The following is a 24,922-nucleotide window of genomic DNA, read 5'->3' as shown; positions in this document are numbered from 1 at the left end:
ATTATGTAAATCTTAAACATTTTTCATATCCTTCTTATCCCAATTATAAGGATGCTTAGTTAGGATATGCTTCATTATATACTGTAAATAAATAAATAATACATAAATCCCAAAATACATGGTAGGAATAAGAAATGGTCTAGCCCAATAGTCTTTCTTTTTTTAACCAGAAGACTTTACTTCCCCCATATGAAATCTTACATTAGGATCCCAAGATATAAGATAGATAAAAAAACATGGAGCTGCTCTAGTTGAAGCAGAAACAGAAAACCCAGAATTATAACCAACCCCAAATTTCTGCTTCTTCTTATGACTTCACCTGAAGTATCTCCACCATTTAAAATAACGAATCTAAGCCAACTTTCACATTTTTAAGCAGAGATGTAAATAACCTGACCACAGCTGTACAGATAGGCCTACGGCAGTAAAGACTAGGAGCTACAACACTGACACTTCCTTCCATGGAAAAGCCTAAAGCTAATTCAATATTATTTGGAGGCCTAGCTTAACTCACTTTCCCCCTCATTTTTTCCATTCCTTCCTCTCCACAAAATGAGAGAGACAACTAGATGAAGAGACAGTTAAATAAATAAAATATCATTATTTGGGGGAAAGAACTTAAATTTCAATATTATAACATAAGTATCTACTTAAAGTATAATAATGTATGACTTCCCCCAAATCAAAGCAGATTAAATTTTCTAATATTTAAATTCTACAGAAACATAGTTATTTTGCTTTAGCCTTACTTTCCTCATAGAGATGATTCAATAAAACTAAATTTTATTATATTAAAGATAACGGTGTATTAGACAATTCTGTAATTGCCAATAAATTCTCTATTACTGTTCTGGGAAAGAAACTAAGCTTCTCAGATATGTTTACTTAACAAACTAGTATAACAAAAATGAAACAGTAGTAATATCATACCTGAACAACCCAAGGGCTGTTAGCAAAAGCCATGATGTCCCTTTCTTCCCAGAAAAAAGCAGAATCAGATCTCTTAATCATTTCAAATTTGCTGAGAAGCTTCATAGCATATACCTTCCTGGTGGATTTATGCCTTACCTTTAAAATTGAAAATAGAAAATAATAAACTTTTGCATTAACATTTAAACTTAAAGCTCAATGCTTCCTAGAACAATTTGTTAAATGATTTTAACAACTTATTAAATAATTTAACATTACTATTCTAAGCTATTTTTTCTTCCCTTCTGCTGAATTATCCCAGTTAGATTATAACAAAGCTTTAACTACCAGAAGCAAGTAATGTTAGGAAAAAAATCTTTATTTTCACTATTATAGTACATTCTCCCCCCTCCATCCTGCTATATGTATATGATGCTTCCTATTTATAAAACTTACTACTTTAAAGATTTCTCTTCTAATGCTTGAAAACTTTTTTCTACCCATGAACACATGGGGAAAATATTTCACACTACTGAATTTGACCTAGGCTTTCATATCCTTAAGCAATAATATCTAGAGCAATTTAAAGAGATAATTTTATAAAAATAGTATTTCCTAAATAACATGTTAAAAATACAAAAGGATTTTTTAATATTAAAAAGTTAGTTTCTTAATAGTATTAAAATAACCTACCAATTGAACTTCTCCAAATGCACCTCTGCCAATCACCTTCACTACTTCATAATCTTCGGCTTTCATTCGTAAATCTCTAATTTTATTTATTGTGTCTTTATCTGTATGAAAAGAATAGTTCATCATTTTAAATCACTGAAGCATTTAACTAACTGCATATTTTACATTCAGGTTTTGAGAAACACAATAAAAAAACAAAGAAATTCACTGAGGATTACTTTATAATATATAGTAAAATGTAGTTATAAAATAGAAAAATGTTTAATATACTAAGAAATGTTTTAAATAAATTCTGAAATGACTTCAATTTATTGAAGTTTTCATTAAAATAGGACTTATTAGAAAACAAATATACTATAAACACACACAAGGATAATTATTTAATTAGTTATTGGTATTTTTAAGTACACATCAAATTTGAATTGAAGGACCATGCGTAGATATTTTTAAATTAATGAAATAAAATTTTCTCTTTATCAAGTCAGTTTTGATCCTTTAAAAAAGATATAACTAACTTAAGATATCAAAGGCAAATATGCTAAACAATCACATACTTGTATGATTACATTTCTCTATTTGAACTTAAGACTTTAATTTAAAACAGTGGGAATCACTACAATTATTTATATAAACCTGTCATGCTACAAACTACAATAATTTACAAATCCCCACTGGATAGATATTCTAATTCCTAATTTGGTCATAGATTAAAATAGGGCTATTTTAATCCACATGGGTCAACACTGGCATGAGATTACATGGAAAAGCTTCACATTTCAGAGTTGTACAAAATACAGAACAGCTATTAAACTTAAGTTCTAGTTCCTAATAAAAGCTGCAAATAATACTCTTTCTTTTTAAATGTGCATTTCAACCCAAGTGTTTGTATTCATTATGACCAATAAACACATGCAGCAGAGGGCACATTTTCACACAGAGATACTGTAAGTACATTTAATTTTAGGTTACATATTTACTGCAAGATGCACCAGAAAGATATAGACGATAATTAATTAATTTACTACACAAATATTTGTGGTCTACTATACAGGCTCTACAGTAATCACTGCAGATATATAAAGATAATTTTAAAACATAGTTCTTACTCTTAACATACAATAAAAACAAAAAACAAAACACCCCAAAAGATAAAGGAGGTAAGCACAGTTTGTTGAATACTAAAGACACCTAACCCAAGCCTGCCTGGAAGGCAGGTAGCTAAAAAAGGGTTTCTGGAAATGACGACATCTGAAATGAGTCTAAAATGAAGAGTAGCAGTTAGCCAGGTCGAGGAGAAGAAAAGCTAAAATACTACAGTCAGATGGGTAATACAAGCAAGGCACAGAGGAACTGTATACAAGAAGTTCTGCGTTCCTAGAGTATCAAGTGTGTGGTAAGGATTAGCAGGAAAGGTTGGAGAGACTCAAACTGGTTAAGGAGCTAGAACTTTACCTGTAGGCCAGTAGTTATAAAATTATTATTTAGCCATCAAAAATATTTTTCACAATAAAATTTAAAGCATTTCAATATGTAAAACAGACGAAAGAAAGGCCTGGCCCTAGCCTGTTTGGCTCAGTGATTAGAGCGTCGGCCGTGGATTGAAGCGTCCTGGGTTTGATTCTAACTAAGGGCACATACCTCAGTAGAGGCAACCAACTGACATGTCTCTCTCACATAGATATTTCTCTCCCCCTTCTCCTTCCCTTCCCCTCTCACTGAAAAGCAATGGAAAAAATATCCTCGGGTGAGGATAAAAATTAAAAAAAAAAAGGCCTGAACTAGAATAATGTATTATATAATAGCCTCTGGGGTGGAGAAAGGATCCCTGGCTCTGGTTATATGAGGGTTAGAGCCATAAATAGACTATAAAGTCTGTAGTTTGATCTCAGAAAACATATCTGCTGCAAATTTGTGTGGGAATGGAGATCTTGCTTCCTGTTTTAATTTCTGACAAGCACCGGAAATGTATAAAGCAGCCTGAACTACTTGTGATTCAAATAGTGTTAGCTGTCAAAATGACTTTTATTATATTTAAGTGTTGCATAAAAGTGTTATTTTGCTTTTTAATTTTAGGATGAATTCCATGAGAAACATTATCAAGTCTGGAGCAAAAACTTATTTCCAAAGTCAATCAGTGTCAATGAAAATTCAATGACAGCTGAGAGTTCTTCTCATTCAGAAAAACCTTCATCTTCATTCTTGTCTTAGTCAGCTCATACTTCCAGACAAAATACCATACACAGACTGGGAAGTTTAAACGACAGACATTAATTTTCTCCTAGTTCCAGAGGCTGGAAGTCCAAGATCCAGGGCCAACCTTTTTGGTTTCTGATGAGGCCTCTCTAGATTTGTTGGGCAGCTGGAGTTTTTCTGTTTACTCACATACTTGTTCCTTGTGTGTGCACACAGGTTAAGGACACTAATCCTATCTTATCAGAGCCCTACCCTTATGACCTCATTTAACTTTAATTTCCTCCTTATTGGCCCTATCTCCAAATACAATCACTTTGGGGTTAGGAACTTCAACATATGAATTGGGAAGAGGGGGTGCAATTTAGTCCACAGCAGTCCTTAATTTAAAAAAGAAAATCACAATAAAAATTACCACTATTAAGCCATCACACTGCTGTATGCTAAGATAATTGGGATGTTCAGCTTCAAATTCTGACAAAATTTTACAGAACCAATGATGGTTAAGTCATGAAAGTAAATGATATTTACGGCTGACACTGACAATAGCACATGATAGACTAAAATATTTTCCATAAAGTTCCTGTTGATGTATAATACATTAAAGAGCTATAGGCTTTAAACACCTTGTTTTCACAAGCTTTGTTAGTTTGCCCAACTAAGCCTTTTTCTGCACCACACATAATTTTAAATAGCATTACTTGTAACACACCTTAGCACACTGCACTTCAAGTTGTACTCAGTGCTTTCTCAACTTTAAAAATATTCTTGCCTGTACTTGTTCCATGCAGACTATATATTGAGGATAATTCTTTACTCACTTCAAACTCGGTATTGACTTCTGAAATAAACAACAGTCAAGAAAAATCAATCAAAATTGTTTGTCTTGTTTTTTAATTGACTCTTGATGCTGCTCCCAATGACCTCAATTCTTTGAGCAACTGTTCTTGCTAAAAAATAGCCTTAAGCAAGTTTCTCTCTCTTCACACATTTGTTTTGTTCTGCAAACACTCAACCTCGGTGAATGACTTTCTCTGCTTGGCTAACTAATAAGACACCTGTAAACCTATGTAAGGTTGCAGCCTGATGTTACTTCTTAATTTTTGTGAAGAAAATCTGTGATGAGATATTGCATTTTAAATTTTCTATTTTTTCTGACTGTTGCTTTCCTGGAGTTGGGGATATTATGATGAATGCTTACTCTGGTAATGTCAATGTACAGTATATTGTATTTTTCCCCTCTTGCTTTTCAGAGAGAGTGGAAAGGGGGAGGGGGGAGGGAAACATCGATGTGAGAGACACATCAATTGGTTACCTCCCGCACGTGCCCTGACCAGGGCTGGGGATTGAGCCTGCAACCGAGTTGCATGCCCTTGGCTGGAATCGAACCCAGGACCCTTCATTCCACAGGCTGATCCTCTAACCACTGAGCCAAAATGGCTAGGGCTAGTATATTGTATTCTTGTAACACAGTTATAGTGTCACTGCATAATAAACACAATGTTTTGCCATCTAACTTGATAAAATAATCCACACTCCACTGTGCCTCAAAGTGATAGCATTCAAAGTTCACTTTTCTTTTTTAGATTTGACACAATGGGTATGCATGGCAATAAAAAAAATAAAATCTGTGGTATGGTGATACATATGGAACACTGTCAAGTTGTAACTATGCCTCTATAATTTACAGTGTACTGAGTAGCAGTGTGAAGCTATGACAATGCCACATATGATTTCTGTCACAATTACTCAACTCGGCCTATTTATAGCACAAAAACAATCTTAGCCAAAACATAAAAGAATGAGCATGTCCCAATAAAATTTTATTTATAAACACTGAAATAAAAATTTCATATAATTTCCAAGCTTATTCTTCTTTTGACTTTTTAATCAACCATTTAAAAAATATAAAAATCATTCTTAACACATGAACCATACAAAAACAGGTGGTAGGCCACATTTGGCCTGTTGGCTATAGTTTGCCAATCCCTGCTTCAATGGAAACCCAGCTCCCTTCTGAGGGCACCATTTTCCCTCACATATGCCTTATACCACTGGCCCTGAAAGTAGGGTAGGTGAACTCCACTGCCATCTCTATACTCCCAGCTGAAATCTGCCAGCTTTGATTTTCATTTTATTAGGTTATATCTCCCACTACCTCTCATTGTTGCTCTCATCTACTGACCCTTAGGTCATCACATCTCATTGCTAGATAATCTTAAATTCTGGTTTACTGATCTCTTCAATATTCTCCTGTTTTTAATTCTTAAAGATTTTAATATAACAATAGGTTATATTTCTAATAACCTGGCTTCTTAATGCCTTTAACATCTCTCTTCAATGATCTTGTCATCTATATTACCTCAGCCATTCCATTTCCATGGTCACATACTGGACATTGTTATTATCAGTAATTATAATCCTCCCATAATTTCAGTTTCAAATCTTATACTCTCTAAGCACTCCCTTAGCTTTCCTGCTTACTCCCTCCAATAACTCAACTCTAACAATCCCCAATCCCATCAAGACCTTCAACTACTGATCCTATCCCATTTTTACTTAACTTCATCACACTCACAACTTGTCTTTCTTACCTACCCAGCTTATATTTCATGTTCAATCCTATAACCAATTGCTTGCATACACCTTCAATGCCTTGGCTCTTAAACTATACTTAGTTTGGCAAAACCATAATCTTAGTTAAATCCTACTTTCCAACTAACTCTATATTAGCACCCATGCAGTTGAATATATCTGGATAAATACATAAAATCATATTGACTGATCCCACTTTAAAGTCATAATCACAAAGCTGGCCTTTAATTCTGCTTGGTAATCATGTATTTCCATAATCTATACACTCTCCCACTCTGCTAGAGACCATATTTCCCATTTTCTTCTTTCTTCTCAAATCTCTCACAGCTCTTTCACTGATCCTCATTCATAGCTAATGACCCTGTTGGCTACTACCCTGAAACAAATGAAACAGAAGAAAACTGGCACAGAATTACTATCATATTGGTCTGTGGGCTGTACTTTGCCAACCTCTGCTTTAATGGAAATCCAGCTCACCATGGAATACTAGTGATACTACCATATCCTTCCTTCCTTTCTTCCTTCCTTCCTTCCTCCCTCCCTCCCTCCCTCCCTCCTTCCCTCCCTCCCTCCCTCCTTCCTCCCTTCCCTCCGTCTCTCCCTCCGTCCCTCCCGTCCCTCCCTTCCCTTCCTTCCTTTCTTATTTTTTTAATTTTAAATATATCTTTATTGATTTCAGAGAGAGGAAGGGAGAGGGAGAGAGAGATAGAAACATCAATAATGAGAGAGTCATTGATCGGCTGCAGCCTGCAACCCGGGTATGTGCCCTGACCAGGAATCGAACCCCGATCGCCTGGATCCTAGGTCAACGCTCAAATGCTGAGCCACACCCAGCTGGGCTCATATCATTTTTTCAACCAGCAGCATGCACACTCATGTATTTGGTTGCTTCACCTTTTACTATAGAATACTGATATCTTACATCAATCCCTCCACCACTGATGTCATCATTTTCCACTAGTTCAAGAAGGTTGCTCCAGCAATTCTCCTCTTTCTTCTGCATCATGAAGTTTTCTCCTTCCTAATGGATCTTATCATATTGTTTTCATTCCCATCTTAAACAAACATCTTGATCCCATTTCTCTCACCAACTACTGCCCCATTAACTCCACTACATCAAATTCCTCAAAAGTTGTGTATACTTTTTGTTTCTAAATCTTTCCTATATTTGCTCTTAAATTCACTCTGGGTGGGCAATAGCCATTACCTTTCAATCAAAATTGCTTGTCAAAGTCACAAATGACCACCATGTTGCTAAATCCAATGACCAATTCTCAGTCCTCATCTTGATATATCAGCAGCTTTTGACACCGTTTGATCACTCTTTCCTGGACTTTCTTTACTTTACTTCCTGGATACCACATTCTTCTAACAATACTAAGAGTACTTTTTCCAACCTCAATGGTTACATCTCAGTTATCTTTGCTGGTTCCTTCTTTTCTCCCAAATTTCATAACACTGAAGCATCTCAAAGCTCAGTCTTCCCTAGTATTTTCTTCTGTCTACACTCATTTCCTTCATGGCTTTTAAAAACCTCTACATGTCGCCCAGCCGGGTGTGGCTCAGCGGTTGAGTGTCAACCTAGGATCCAGGAGATGGCGATTAGATTCCCAGTCAGGACACATGCCCAGGTTGTGGGCTCAATCCCCACTCGGGGGCTTGCAGGAGGCAGTCGATCAATGAGGACTCTCTCATCATTGATGTTTCTCTCTCTCTCTCTCCTTGTCCTTCCTCTCTCTGAAATCAATAACGATATATTTAAAAAAACAAAAACAAAAAAATCTCTACGTGTCAACAACTCCCAAATACTTATCTCTAGTCCAGACCTCTCTCTTAAACTTCAGATTTATATATTCAATTGCTTACAAAATATATCTACTCGGGTAACAAACATCTCAAATTTAACAAAGAGATGTTTTCACCCAAAACCTCTATTCATGATCTCCACATTTCAGCTGATGGGTCAATTTTGCTTGAGGCAAAAACCCAGGAGGCATTCTTGACTCCTTTTTTTCCTTTATAGTCCCCATCCTATCTTCCAGTAAAACATGCAGACTCTACCTTTGAAATATATCTGGAACCTGATCACTTCTCACCCTCTCCACTACAATGCTGGACCAAGCCACCATCATCTCCTCCTTGGATTATTGCAATGGCTTCTTAACTGATTTCCCTGTGTCTATTCTTGCCTCTCCACAGTCTATTCTTAACATAGGGTGATATTCTTAAAACACAAGTCAGATCATGTCACTCCTCTGCTCAAAACTCTCTAATGTCTTTCCATCTCATCTACAGCAAAAGTCAAAGACCTTACAATGGCCTACAAGACTCTACATGACCTAGCCCCCCTATTTCCTTACTTCTCTGACATTATTCTATAATTCTCTCCCTTCTTAATCCTCTCCAGCTACAATGGCTTCCTTGCTTGCTCCTCAAACATGCCAGGCACACTCCTCTCTTAAGACCTTTGCACTGGTTATTCCCCTACATGCCATTCTCTCTTTTCAAACATCTGTATGGCTAACTCTCTCAAATATTTCAATTCTTTTCTCAAATGTTACCTTTTAATGAGCCCTACCCTAGTCACCCTATCTAAAAGTGAAAAATTCTGAGAACTTCCAATCTTTCTTAAGCATTCTAATTTTTTCCCATAATAAATTTCAACCTCTTTACTTACAGAATTTGTTTCATGCAAAATAAAACTCGCAATATTATAAATTTGGTAAGCCCTCATTTAATTCTCAAACCAATAAACAGGACTGTGGTGAACATCAGACTCTCTTACCAATTTCTGACTGTCAACTATATTGAGCCAAGCAGAAAGCTAGGATTCAGAGTACTAAGATATTACTACACAGTATGCAAGAAACGAAATGGGCAAACTGAGTCATAAATAGACACCATAAGTCTTTGCAGGCCACTAACAAGCTAATTGGTTTCTAAACAATCACAAGTGGCAAAAGAGGCAGTGCAAAAATTTGAGAATTTAGTTTCAGGGTTACTAAAAATTCATAAGTATTTTAAACACATACAGACTCTTCAATCTAACTTTCTAGAAAGCAAATGGATAGTTATTAAGAGTCTTTTTAAAAAAATCATACTTTATACTCAGTAAATTCTACAAATTCTGGAAATTTGTCCTAAAGAAATTAGATATGATGTGGAACCAAGGCTTCTACAATAAAATGTTTTTTAAAATGTAAAGATTAAAAAATTTCATATATATATAATGTAATATTAGGCAACATTTAAAATTTTGTTAAATTACACAGAATGATATTCAACAGATAACGTTGAGCAAAGCAGCAGAATAAACTGCTTTGTAGTTTATGAACTCCATTTAAAAAAAATAAAAATATATCAGTATATAGACAGAAAAAAGGCCAGAAAGAATGTATCAAAATAATACCTGCAGTCATCTCCGACTGAGATAGGATTAGATTATTTTATTCCTCACACTTTTTATATATTTCAAGTTTCTATAATGACTCTGCTGCTTTCTAATAAGGAAAAAGACATATTTTGCCTGGCCTAGTATTTTAAATTATAAAATGCACCATCATTTTAGGTACCACTATAGATTGCAAGACACGTCCAAACTGTTAAAAAAGGTTTTTTAAAATGTCAGGGTAGCCCAGCCGGCATGGCTCAGTGGGTGAGCACTGACCTATGATCCAAGAGATCACAGTTCGATTTCCAGTCAGGGCACATGCCTGGGTTTTGGGCTCAATCCCCAGCAGGGGGTCTGTAGGAGGCAGCCGATCAATGACTGTCTCATCATTGATGTTTCTCTCTCTCTCTCTCTCTCTCTCTCTCTCTCTCCCCCCCCCTTCCTTTGTCTGTAAAATCAATAAAAATATTTTTTTTAAATGTTGGGGTAGATAAAATATGGTAATAAAAGCTATGCACAATACACTGCTTGACCAAAATACTACTACTGTTTGCCTAAAGAAACCCAGTATGCCTAGCATACTTTTAGAGTAGTCAAACCAACGCATACAAGCTCTAAAATTACCTAACATTTATCTGGAAAATTTAAAATGTGATATTTAATTCCACAAAAATCTAACTTTTAATGCAAAAAAAATATTTTATGCTCAAATCTTCAAATAAAATTCAAGCTCCAGGAATATGTATCATGTTTTTCCAGTGTACAATGTATATACACACACACACACACACACACACACACAGTTTGAGAAATAAATCAACAACAAAATCCACTCTTCAACATAGCAAAAAAGGCTTTCAGATCTTGTTACTGTCTGACTCAGTCTTTTATTTCTAGATACTCTCCCCAATGCTCTAGCAATGCCCAGTTATTGGCAATTGCCCATACAGCCATACTGCTTCACCTCTCTATGCCTTTGCAGATGTTGATCACCACCCTAAAATGACTTGCCCCACTTTATTTGACCAAGTTATTATCAAATAAGATCTAATCCTGTATCTCCTCCTCAGCCATACCTGATCTCCTCAAGCAGATGGGATGACTCTCTTCTCAAGGACACCCCTATTTTCCTAGATTTCATCTTTCAATCTGGACTGAAGTTCTTTATATATCTCTCCTATTGGACTGTAGTTCCCATTTCCTTAATGATAAAAACCATACTTCATTCATGGATATGTCCCTGATGTATGTATGAGTTCAATGATATTAAAAATATTTAATGATTTTTTTTTACAAGTGGAAACTATCAATAGCTCTTATCTATTCAGGAACAATAGAGAAGCCACATACATTTACTCCAAAATAATAAAAGTATATATTTAAAAATCAATCTTGGGTTTCTCAAAATGTTAAACATAGCATTATCATTTACATATTATAAAATGTTAAATATACCATTATCAGGTATCATATCATACCTAGAAATGGAATGAAATAAAAAATATGTCCACACAAAACCTCATACACAGATGTCCATAGCAGTATTATTCATAAAAGCCAAAAAAAATAGAAACAATACAAAAGTTTATCAACCGATGAATGGTAGACAAAATGTTGGTATACCCATACAACAGGATATTATTTGACAATTTAAAAGAATGAAATACACACTATAACATAGATGACCTTGAACACATCATGCTAAAGACTAAAAGCCACTCACAAAAGACCACATATTTAATTAATCCACCTATAGGAAATGTCGACATTGGCAAATCAATACAGACAAAAGAGATTAGTCCCCAGGGCTGGGGAGCTTGGGGAGAAATGGGGAGTGACTGCTAATGGGTATGGGGTTTATGAGGTGATGAAATGTTCTAAAAGTGATTGTGGTAATGGTTGCACAACTCTGAACACACAAAAAACAATGAATTGTATACTTTAAATGGGTGAATTTTATAGTATATAAATTATATCTCAATAAAGCTGTTTTAAAAAAATCTATCTTGGGCCCTGACCGGTGTGGTTAAGTGGTTAGAGCATCGCCCGTACACTGAAGGGTTGCAGGTTCGACCCCTGGTCCCACTTGGGGCACGTGCAGGAGGCTACCAGTCGAAGTGTCTCTCTCACCTCCTTCCTCTCTCTCTCACGTCCTCTCAAAAAAAAAAAAGGAAAAAAAAAAAATCAATGGAAAAAATATCCTTAGATGAGGATTAACAAAAAAAGAAAAAAAATCTATCTTGGGTTTGGCAATGATTTTTATATACGACACCAAAAACACAATTCTTAACAGAAGTAATTGATAAATTAGAGACTTCATCAAAATCAAAAACTTTTGCTCCATGACAGAACATATGTAGCCTTTTGAATCTAGAGGCTAAAATTATTAATATCCATTCCCTTGAGTGTGGGCTGGACTAGGAACCGAATTCCAATAGGGAATGGAAAGGAAAATAGTAAAAAAAAAAAAGAAGAGAGAGAAGCCTGGCAGAAGGTACCTTAAACTAAGTAATAAAGGTTAACATTGATAAATCATGATAATATCACATATCCCAGACATACCCCAGATATAACGTGATGAGAAGTGCACTTCATCTCTGTGGTGCTCATTCATCCCCCAAACCCGTAACCCCATTCTAATTACTAAAAAACATCAGACAAACCCAAACTAAGGGATGTTCTATAAAATACCTGATCAGTAATCTTCAAAACTACCAAGGTCACAAAAAACAGGAAAGATGGAGAAACTCTCATAGACTGGAAGAGACTAAGGAGAAATGGCAACTAGATTGGATCTGATTAGTGGAGAAACTGATATCTGAGTAAAGTATGTAGTTAGTTACTAATAATATATCAATTTTAATTTCTTAGTATTGTCAATGTGTCATGGTTACATGAGATGGTAACGTTAGGGAAAGATGGGTGAAGGGCATACAGGAATCTCTTTACTATATTTGTAACTATTTGGTAAGTTTATTACAAAATAATTTATGTAAAATGTTTTTTAAATTATGGTACATTCATTCAATGGGATATATGAATTCACTGTTTAAATGTGTTATCTCTACATACTTATTGACAAAAGATATTTTGTGAATTGCTTTTCACTAAACACACTGGATAGGTGACTGAATTCTACTGATTAATACTTGGGTTGTCCTAACGTTTTGCTCTAACAATATGTATTTGCTATGATGAACATTCCTGTACATTTGCAGAGCTGTCTGTGCAGGATACATTTCTTTAAGTAAAAGTATTAGCTTATGCTTATGAACATTATTAGTTTTGAAATATACTGTCCAACAGCTCTACAAAATGACTGTACCAATCTGCACTCTTAATACTCACCAATCCTGGATATTAGTCTTATGTTTCAGATTCAGATTGAGGTGGAGGTAGGGGTAGAATCTTTTTCTTATTTTAACCCATATTTCTTGAAATATTAATGCATTTGTTCAACTGTCAACTGCTCATTGATCATTTTTATTTTTTCTCCTTTACACTATATATTCAGTTACTGTGTCCATTTTAAAATTGTGCTTTTATTGATTGGAAGAATCTCTTCATATATTAGTAATATAATTCTGTTATGCTGTAATTTTTATTTGTTGATGTTCTTTATTTTTCTTTATATAGTTTTGATATGCCAAAATCTATCAATGTTTCCTTTAGTTCCTAGCCCTGGTATTCTGCTTTTAAAAAAGGGCATTCCTGGCCCTGGCTAGGTAGCTCAGTTAGTTAGAGCATCATCTGAATACACAAGGGTTGTGGGTTCGATCTCCCATCAGGGCATATATAAGAATCAACTAATGAATGTATAAATAAGTAGAACAACAAATCAATAGTTCTCTCCCTCTCTCTAAAAATCAATTTTAAAAAAATACAGGCATTTCCTACTTGAACACTACAAATATAATCACTACAATTTCATTTAGTACTTTAAGTCTTTACATAAACATTTGTTTATGTTATGGAGAATTTCATTTTCTCCTCAGATGGATATCCAATTGTCTCAATACAAATTACTGAATACCTTTTCCCCCAATCACCTAAGTGCCATATTAAGCTTATGCCAAATTTTCATACAATAAGAAGTATGCTTCTAGACTGTCTATGATGACCTATTGATCTTATGTCCTTCAACAAAATACTATTTTTCTTATACTTCAGTATCTAGTTTGAAGAAATAATCCCAAAATATTACAACTACAATCCTGCCCCAAAATGGAAATACATTCGCAACTGAAAGCTAAAGTTACCAGACTATGCAAGTCATTTACAGACTAAATAAACAACAACAACAAAAATCAAACATGCCAAAACCCTACTACATTTCAATGCTTTCTGGCTGGATGTATTCCACATTAATGCAGATTCTTATATGTACCTTAATACTTAGTTGTGAAGAAGAAAGTTTTAATGACACTACCAAAAAGTATTTTTACATTTTTTAATCCGTTGAGAAGCTTCAAAATGGAAATGTATACTAATCACAATATATGATCAATATAATCTATATTCTTTTCCACTCAAGAAATTTATCTTTTTTAAATATAGAAGTACACGTTATATATAAAAGATAGTATATAAATTTTGCTGTTTTTAGAATTGTTTCTTAAAAATACTCAAAAAGCGTAAACTTCTAACTACATCTAAATTTATATTCAAAGTACACAAAAACCCTCTTTAACTTTACTACAAATAATATAGTACTCATCTTCAATATTATAGTACATGATTTTATAATTGTAATGAGACACCCTTTAGGAAAAACTAGCCACAAACATTAAAATGAGGGCTCTTCTATAAGTCATAAAAACTTCTGTTTTGTTTAAATTATTATGACACCTTAATTTAAATGAGAAAAAAGTTTTCCCTTTTCTATTAAGCAATATGTATCTTTTGTGCAATGCCACAAAGAGCTATGGCAAACATAGTCAAGTTGTTTCTACTTCCTTGGATGAACAACAGTCATTGATATCAGCAGAGCATATAATTTATTTCTCCATCACTTTTAAAATAAAAGATAATTATTAAAATTATTAAATTTATTTATTTTAATCTCAAACTAATGAATAGCTAATTTAAAGATAACACTAACATTGAACTATCACAACACTCATTTAATAGGCAGAAAAGTATCATGATTTTACCAATTTAAAAGTACAGAGAAGTATGCATTTTAAGTTTTGAAGCATGCCAGAGTAATGACATATTAACATTTTAAGATGGGAGAAAATAGGAACAAACTTTCTGATAATCATTACTGCCTGTTTATATATAAATAAATATTTAATTATATGTGTGTAACCCATGAAATAGCATTTTTGAAAGGAATTTAAGAAAGGAACCATTTTGGACAATGGTGGGAGAGGGACTGGGGAGGGGGATGGGACGGGGTGGAATGGGTCATTGGGGAGAAAAAGGGACATCTGTAATATTTTAAACAAAAATAAAATTTAAAAATAAATAAATAAATAAAAGTGCTCCCTAAACTAAAAAAAAAAAAAAAGAAAGAAAGAAAGAAAGTAACCATTAAAGAAAAGGTTTAACTCCATATTATGGAATATTGATGGCTGGTTACCAAATGTAATTACTTGGAAAAATTAATAAAAACTTTAGATACAAACCCTTTTACAATGATACATGTAATTTACCCCTTAAAACAGTGATACTATGATTTACCCTTTACAAATAACATAATAGAAACTTTTGAAAGAACTTTATTTTCTGCAGCTCAACTGAAATAATTTTGTTCTTATTGTGTATAGCTTGTTTGTTGATTTAATTGTATGCTTGTTTTTGATGTGATGATTTTGTATGGTGGAAAAGAAATCGCTATTCTGAGAAAGTTTAAGAAACAATGACTAAATATATCAACTCTAAGCTAGTGGTTACCTCTGGAAGAGGAAGACATGAAGCCCGAGACTTATACTGTAACTTTTTTTTTTCTTTAAATCCTCACCAGAGAATATGTTTTTCATTGATTCTAAAGAGAGAGGAAGGGAGAGGAAAAGGGAGAAGGAAAGAGAGAAACATCGATGTGAGGGAAATACATAGATCGGTTGCCTCTTGTACATGCACCAACCAGGGATTGAAACCAAAACCCAGGTATGTACCCTGACTGAGAATCAAACCCACACACGACTCCTCGGTGCACAGGACGATGCTTCAACCAACTGAGCCACACCAGCCAGGGGTGGGTGTAACTGAACATTTTCTTTTAAATAAAAGACCAGAAGCAAACAGGGCAAAATGTTAACTATTAGTTTAATTGTGACAATCGGTACACAGATACCTGATATATTATGTAGAAATCAAGAATAATTTAAAAAACTAATATTCATGCCCAAACTCTAACAACAAAGGAATACTTTTTAGATCATCTCTAACAAGTCAGCCTTAACCTCAATTACATTTAACAAATATTTAATGAGTACCTAATATTCAGTCAGGTTTAAGAATAAAAATACAAGTGCACTGCCTGCTCTCATGACATTTACAATCTAGTGATGATGGAAGAAGAGGAATATAACAATCAAATAACTACACAAATAAATATAATCTAACTGTGCTAAGTGCACATCTGACTGGCCCAAGGGGTCAGGAAACTAAAGTGAAGGCTTATTCGAAATTTAAAGCATGATGACTCCTTTAAGCTGGATGGGATTGGAAGGAATTCTAGGAAAGGAAAACAACCTCTAAAAAGTCTACTTTCCAGTAAATAAATGTGCCTTGTGTGGCTGAGGTGTAAGAAAACGAGAGTAGTACAGAAAAGAATGTAACTTGAAAGGCCATACAGTGCCACATTAGGAAAATCAAAAAGTCTGGGAGTGAGATATAACTTAATCAAATTAGCAACTTAAAAAAAATCCTCTGGCAGAGATGTGGATAATTAACTGTAAATGGGCAAAAGCAGATGCACTGAGACTAGACAGATTTATTGTGATCATTCAAGTAGAGATGATGAAGCTTGAACAAGAGTAGTTCAAGCAGTTTACAAAGAAAAATTCAAGCCTCTGCCTGAAGACTGCCACTGATCAGAAATCTATATTTCTCTCTTTTCTTTGGTTACTTAACTTTAATTTTCTGGCAGCTCCACTATTCCCCAAAGTTTTTCCAAAGATCTTCAATCACATCAGCATGTTAATTCAAAATTCTAGCGTGTAATCTGCGTAGATCTGGGGGTATAAACTAATTTAAAGTGCTCAAATTTCTTCTCTTTCCCTAAACTTCAATTCCTTTATTTTTAAAACTCACACAAATGACAACAAAAAACAAGATACAATGTAATTCTTTTTTATCTAATCCATTAACCCAAAAGGCCCAACCTGCCATTTCAGTCTCTTCTTCTGCCATCTGTCCTCCTTACCCCATCCCTTCCTGCTCATCATAAACCAAGTTCGATTTATTCCAAACTCTTGGTCCCTCAAATATAAAATACTTTTGATGGCTCTGTAACTTAAATGCTGTTTCCTCTCTGCCTGAATTGTTCTTCCTCAATTGAGAAATCTAGCCCATCTTTTAAGACTCAATTCAAATGCTACTTTCTGAAGTCTTTCTTTACTCCCTTCAGGATCTATGTGTAATTACATTCTCTACAAACTTCCACAATTATAAAGGTATATATAAGTTACTACTTGCTTCTGTATCTCCCTCCACAAGACAGTAAGAGCTACACTTTTAAAGAAAAAAGTCTTATTCTTCATGTCTTTAGTAGACTGGGAATTCAAAAAATAATTCAACAATAAATGGTCTCACGTAGCGGATTTGTCGTTTTCTCATACATCTTGAGCCCATAATTCTAAAAAGGGGGAAGGCTTAGAGGGGAGAAATTACTTTTGTTGTCTTCAGAACTTTTCACAAGCCTTGGATCATCATGGGCTTTTGGCCTAACACAATTTTTATAGATTAATGCTACTCTTTTGCATTTATCCCTCGATGTGTGCTCATACTTAATACAGTCATTGCTATCCTTTCCCATCTGAGCTGTGGAATAACCCTGGTTTCTTTGGCTGCAACCTTCTTCTATTTACTCCTTTTTGAAATATCATCCTTCACTTAGAATCACTATTAATAGTATTTGTCTTTTCAATAAAGTGAATTAAATTTCCTAATCGTTGAACACGTCTGACTGTGCCCAGCATTTCTTTCCTTAACTAACATAAAGTCTTAGGGAATGGTTCTCAACTGATGGGAATTTTAACCCCCAGGGGACATTTGGCCAAGTCTTGAGACATTTTTGGTTGTCACAACGGGGGGGGGGGGGGGACGGGTAGGGGGGGAGTAATGCTACTGGCATCTAGAAGGGAGCAGCCAGGAACGCTGCTAAACATCCTATAGTTCAAAGACCAGCCCTCCCACACAACACAGAGTTATCTAACCCAAAATGTTAACAGTGTCATTGGTCTAAGGTAAAATGAGTGCTCTGTCTCAAGGTTTCTGTCACCTCCCAAATGCAAATCAATTCAGCTTTTTTTATCACAAACCCAGAATTGCAATTACTCTCATCACTTTCTCAACAATTAAGTTACTGGCAAAGCAAATAAAGATTTCATCAATTGTTCTATATGCTTTTATAAGTAGATAGCTGGTACACTATTACTACCATAGCTATTATGCTGCTTTTGTAATATGTATTAGGAAAGCTATATATATATTACACTACCATAAAATATCATTTCTGAGTTTATTTTTCTAATCCAAACAAACGCTCTCTGCCATATTTTTACTCCCAGGTTCATGGGTTTTCTTCATACAATGCTCTTCTTTCCTCCAGTTTCTTCTTTATAGTGTGGTAAAATTAGTTTAATAAATACTTATTTGTTTAAATACTACTAATAAATACTAATATGTTTCAACTTATTTTTTTAATAAAGACTTTTCTACTAACATATTATAAAGTCTCAGTGACACATTCATAATGGTTTATAGACATACACAGTCATACCACTGTTTCCAAAGTCTCCTTCCATCCACCTCCCAATGCCCCCTACCCAATACGTTTCTTCAAACATGTGAGTAACCAATACAGCTTTTATTTTATCTGGATATATCTCTAACCCTACCTAAAATTATTAAAATATTCATCAGTTATGTGAGGCAGATAAGTATTTTCTTTGTAGTCCTCATTATTTAGGTTATCATACACCAGAGTCCAGAACAGTAAATCTTTATAATTAACTAAGTATTCAGTCAAATGGTACAGATTCTCTTTTCCCTTTCAGTTTCCACACATTCTTCAACCCAAAGAGATGAAAACTAACAGGTTGTAATATAGTTAGTCCTGAAGTTTAAAATATTTCAAGCTGCTATACTTTAAAGTTGCTATACTTTAGTGAGACTTAGTACATCCTAAAGAGAAAAATTTTATCCCATATTCCAGGTGTATTCTTAGATCACCACATCAGATATCTGTCAGCAAAAAGCAATTAGAAACAAAACACTTAACTTTAGTAAAATAATTTTGAAGTACTCACTAATAAAAGCTATAAATATCAATAGAAATTAATTTCAGCTATATGTAAAATACTGCCCTAGGAAAACCTATTACTCTGTGTGAAATATTACATGAATACAACTTCAGGAGCTGAAGGAGAATTTTTTGTCATATAAGTGGAATGATACAGTATGAATCCTCTTGTGCCTGTCTTTTTTCACTTTTCACATGTTTTTGAGATTTATCAATGTTACTGTACATATCAGTAACTCACTCCTTTTCACTGTTTAAGTATTCCATTATGTGGATGTACCACAATTTGTTTATCCATTTACCAGCCAATGGGCATTTGGGTTGCTTCCAGTTTACAGCAATTATAAATACAACAAACCACCTTAAACATTCTTATACAGGTCTTTGTGTGGACACATACTTTAATTTTTCTTTTCTTCTTTTTTGTTGTTGTTAATCCTCACCTGAGGGTATTTTTTGCATTGCTTTTTCAGAGAGAGTGGAAGGGAGGGGGGAGGGGGAGAGAGCGCAAGAAACATCAATGTGAGAGAGATACACTGACTGGTTGCCTCCTACAGGGGCCCCAACCAGGGCCGGGGAGCAAACCACAACCCAGGTACATGCCCTTGACGAGAATCAAACCTGAGATTCTTTGGTGCCCAGGCTGACGCTCCAACCACTGACCCAAACCGGCCGGGGCTACTTTCATTTTTCTTGGATAAATACCTAGGAGTGTGATTTCTGGGTCATATGGTAAATGCATGTATAACATAAGAAAAGTGCCAACCTGAAATGTGTCAAATTCAGATGCTCCACATTTTCATATATATATAGGTACTTGATTTTGTCAGTTTTAAAATTTTTAGTTATTTTAAGAGATGTGTACTGGTATCTCATTGTCCCATAAATGGCAACTTCCTAATGACTAATCATGTTAAACAGCTTTATTTATTTGTAGAGAGAGAGAAAAGAAGAAAGAAAAGGGAAAGGAAAGGAAAGGAAAGGAAAGGAAAGGAAAAAGGAAAGGAAAAAGGAAAGGAAAGGAAAGGAAAGGAAAGGAAAGGAAAGGAAAGGAAAGGAAAGGAAAGGAAAGGAAAGGAAAGGAAAGGAAAGGAAAGGAAAGGAAAGGAAAGGAAAGGAAAGGAAAGGAAAGGAAAGGAAAGGAAAGGAAAGGAAAGGAAAGGAAAGGAAAGGAAAGGAAAGGAAAGGAAAGGAAAGGAAAGGAAAGGAAAGGAAAGGAAAGGAAAGGAAAGGAAAGGAAAGGAAAGGAAAGGAAAGGAAAGGAAAGGAAAGGAAAAGGAAAAGGAAAAGGAAAAGGAAAGGAAAAGAAATAAAGAAAGAAACACTGATGAGAGAGAGACACATCGATCTGTTGCCTCCCGCTGGAGATAGAACTGAAACCCAGGCACGTGTGTGGACTGGAACCCTCTACCTTTTGGTGCAAGGACAAAGCTCCAACCAACTAAGCCACACCTCAGAGCTTAAACAGCTTTTCATGTGCACATAGGCCACTTGTGTGTCTTCTTTGGAGAAATGTCTATTCAAATCCTTTGCCCATTTTAAACTGGGTTGCTTTTTTACATTCTAGATAGCAATCCTTTATCAGTTATATGATTTGCTATATTTTCTCACATTTTGTGGGTTGTCTTTTTACTTGATAGTGTTTTCAGAAGCACAAAAGTTTTTAATCTCCATGTACTCAATTTATTTTCCTTTTGTTGGTTGTACTTTAGGTGTTATATCTAAGAAACAACTGCCTAACCAAGGTCATGAAGATTTATGCCTATATTTTCTTCTTAGAGTTTTAAAGTTTTAGTTTTTACATTCTGAATTAATTTTGTGTATGATGTAAGGTAGGAGTCCAACTTCATTTTTCTGCTTTGGATATCCACTTGTTGAAAATACTATTCATTTCCCTTTCACATGTTTTGCAACTATTTTCTCCCAGTCTGGGGCTCACCTTTTAATTTTCTTAGTAGTGTCTCCTAAAAAGAAAAGGTTTTGAATTTTGATGAAGCCTAATCTATGTTTAAAAAACAACCACCTATGTGCATGTACGCACAACCCAAGGACATGGACAACGGTGGGGAGAGGGACTGGGGAGGGGGAAGGAACGGGGTGGAACGGGTCATTGGGGAGAAAAAGGGACATCTGTATTAAACAATAATAAAATTTAAAAAAAAACACAAAAAAACAACCACCACCACCGTGGTTTGTATTATTTGTGTTTCATCTAAGAAATGCTTGCCTAACCAAAGTCACAAATATTTCATATGTTTTCTTCTGAAAATATTATAGTTTTAGCTCTTACATTTAGGTCTATGATACATTTTGTGTTAAATTTTATATATGGTGTAAAGTTAGGCTGAATATTAAATTATCTTCTCCTCTTTGTTGAAAATCAATTGACTGTATATGTATGAATCTATTTCTGGACTCTATTCTGTTCTATTTATCTATGTGTTTATTCTTTAAATAATATTAATTATACTGTCTTGATATTGAAATCCAGTAATGTTAGTCTTCCAGCTATGCTCTTACTATTCAAACCTGTTTGGCTATCCCACCCTTCAACTTTCCATATGAATTTTAGAATTGCTGGTCACTTTACAGAAAAAGGTGCTACTTAAGGTTATGAGAATACATGGGCTCCATAGATCAATTAATTTGGGGGCACTTAACATTTTAATATTGAATTTTCCAATCCAGAACATTGAATATCTATTCTTTTTTTTTTAATCCTCATCAGAGGATATTTTTTCCATTGATTTTTTAAGAGAGAGTGAAGGGGAGGGTTGAGGAGGGGAGAGAGAGATACATCAATGTGAGACACATCAACTGGTTGCTTCCAGCCCACACTCCAACCAGGGCCAGGGATGGAGCCTGCAACCAAGGTATGGGCCCTTGACTGGGAATGGAACTCTTTGGCCTGCAGGCTGATGCTCTAACCGCTGAGCCAAACTGGCCAGGACTGAATATCTATTCTTTATTATTACTTTTTTCTTTTAATTTCTCTAAGTAATATTATGTAGTTTTCAGTACACGAGTCTTACACATATTTTGTCAAATTTATGACATTTTCATGTTTTTCTTCTATTGCAAATAGTGCTATATTTGTTATGATATCTATTTCAAATTGCTTGTTGCTAATATATAGAAATAGAATTGCTTTTTGTATTTTATCTTCTAACTTGCAATTGTGTTCAACTTAGTTCTTAAAGCTTTTTTGTAGAATCTTGAGGATTTTTTACTCAGAAAAGCATATTGTCTGAATAAATAAAATTTTACTTCTTCTGTTTTAATCTATATAATTTTCTTACTTTTTTTATCTAATTGCACTAAAACTCCTAGGACAATGTTGAATGAAAGTGGTGAGAAAAGACTGAATTTTTCCAATCTTAAAGAAAAAGCATTTAATCATACACAAATACAATGTGAACGATACATTTTTTTATAGATTCTCTTTATCAAAGTAAAGGAGTTTTCCTTCAAGTCCTAGGTGGCAGAGAGATATTTTTAAATCAAGAATAAATACTGGTCAGGCCAGAGTGGCTCAGCGGTTGAGCATCGACCTATGATCCAGGAGACTGAGGTTCAATTCCCAGTCAGGGGGCGTGCAGGAGGCAGCCTATCAATGACTCTCATCACTGACGTTTCTGTCTCTCTCCTTTCCTCTCTCTGAAATCAATAAAGATATATTAAAAAATAAATAAAAAGAAATACTGAATTTTATTAAATGCGTTTTCTATATCTACTGAGATGGTATTATGGATTTTATTTTATAGCATGTTAATATGGTAATTGATTTTTGAACCTTTAACTTTGCAATCCTGGTATAAACCCTCCTTAGTAACAACTGTTACTTGATGCTAGATATGATTTACTAAAATTTTGTTTTATTAGTCTCTGTACTTTTCTGCAATTTAAAAACTAGACTATCAGAAAGGGAAACTAAGAAAACAATCCCATTTACAATTGCATAAAAAATACCTAGGAATAAATTAAACCAATGAGGTAAAAGTCCTGTACTCAGGATATTAGAACACAGTAAAGAAAGAACCTGAAGAAGATACAAATAAGTGGAAGCATATACGTGCTCATGGGTAAGAATAATTAACATCATTAAAATGTCCATACTACCCAAAGCAATCTATAGATTCAATATAATTTCTATCATAATAAGTGGTGTTTTTCATAAACTAGAACAAATAACCCAAAAATTTATATGGAACCACAAAAGACCCCAATTAGCCACAGCAATCTTGAGAAAGAACAACAACGTTGGAGGTATCACAATACTTGAATCAAACTATACTACAAGGCTATAGTAATCGAAACAGCATAGTGCTGGCATAAAAACAGACACAGATTAATGGAACAGAATAGAGAGCCCAGAAATAAACCCATGCCCATATGACCAATTAATATTTCAGACAGGAGGCAAGAACATACGATGGGGTAAAGAAAGTCTATTCAATAAATGGTGTTGGGAAAACAGAACAGATACATACCAAAAAAATGAAACTAGACAACTTTCTTACACCATATACAAGAATAAACTCAAAATGGATTAAAGATGCAAATGTAAGACTTGAAACCACAACACTCCTAAAAGAAAATATAGGCAGTAAAATCCTGAGACATTTCTCATAGCTATATTTTTTCTGATATATCTCCTTGGGCAAGGGAAACAAACAAACAAACAAAAATTAAACAAATGGGACTACATCAAACTAAAAAGTTTTTGCACAGCAAAGGAAACCATCAACAAAACAAAAAGGCAACCTACTGAATGGGGGAAAATATCTGCCAATGATACATCTCATTGGGCATTAATATCCAAAATTTATAATGAACTCAGACAACTCAACACTAAAAAAACAATCCAATTAAAAAATGGGCAGAGAACCTGAACAGATACTTCTCCAAAGAGGACATAAAGATGGCCAACAGACTTATGAAAAGATCCTCAATGTCACTAATCGTCTGAGAAATGCAGATTAAAACCACAATGAGATATCATCTCACACCTGTCAGAATGGCTATCAACAATACAAATCTACAAACAACAAGTGTTGACAAGGATGTGAAGAAAAGAAAACCCTCCTGCACTGTTGGTGGGAATGCAGTCACTATGTAAAACAGTATGGAGAGTCCTCAAAAAATTAAAAATGAAACTGCCATATAACCCAGAGAGTCCACTTCTGGGTATATATCCGGAAAAAAAACCAAAAACACTAATTGGAAAGAATATATGCACCCTTATGTTCATTGCAGCTTTATTTACAATAGCCAAGATATATCAAGTGCTCATCAGTAGATGACTGGATAAAGAAGATGTGATACACATATACAGTGGAATGTTACTCACACATAAAAAAGAATGAAATCTTACCATTTGCAACAACATGGATGGACCTAGAGGACATTATACTAAGTGAAATAAGTCAGAGAAACACAAATACCATATGATTTCATGTATATATGGAAACTAAAGAACAAAATAAATGAATAAACAAAACTAAACAGACTCACAGACACAGAGAACAGACTGATGGTTATCAGAGGGGACTGGATGAAAAAGGTTAAGATTAAGAAGTACAAATATGTAGTTACAAAATAGTCATGGGGATGTAAAGTACAGCCTACGGAATACAGTCAATAATATTGTAATAACTATGTATGGTGCCAGG

The 24,922-nt window shown here is 34.5% G+C and overlaps 1 protein-coding gene across 2 annotated transcripts in view; it reads right to left on the bottom strand.

Annotated features, from left to right (window-relative positions):
* ROCK1 (Rho associated coiled-coil containing protein kinase 1) overlaps nucleotides 1-24,922 on the bottom strand; it is a 136,835-nt gene that overhangs the window by 84,915 nt on the left and 26,998 nt on the right. For both annotated transcript variants that reach the window (XM_081150060.1, XM_081150061.1), the window contains 2 exons: nucleotides 1,603-1,703; nucleotides 931-1,068 (listed from right to left, as the gene is read on the bottom strand). In XM_081150060.1, coding sequence (XP_081006186.1) covers nucleotides 931-1,068; nucleotides 1,603-1,703 — 239 coding nt within the window. The remainder of the gene's footprint in view (nucleotides 1-930; nucleotides 1,069-1,602; nucleotides 1,704-24,922) is intronic.

This window comes from Miniopterus schreibersii (genome assembly GCF_964146895.1).
Source record: "Miniopterus schreibersii genome assembly, chromosome: 10".
In the NCBI taxonomy this organism is placed as follows: Eukaryota; Metazoa; Chordata; class Mammalia; order Chiroptera; family Miniopteridae; genus Miniopterus; species Miniopterus schreibersii.
Note: the sequence above shows the minus strand (reverse complement) of the source record. Positions and strands in the feature narration are given on the sequence as shown.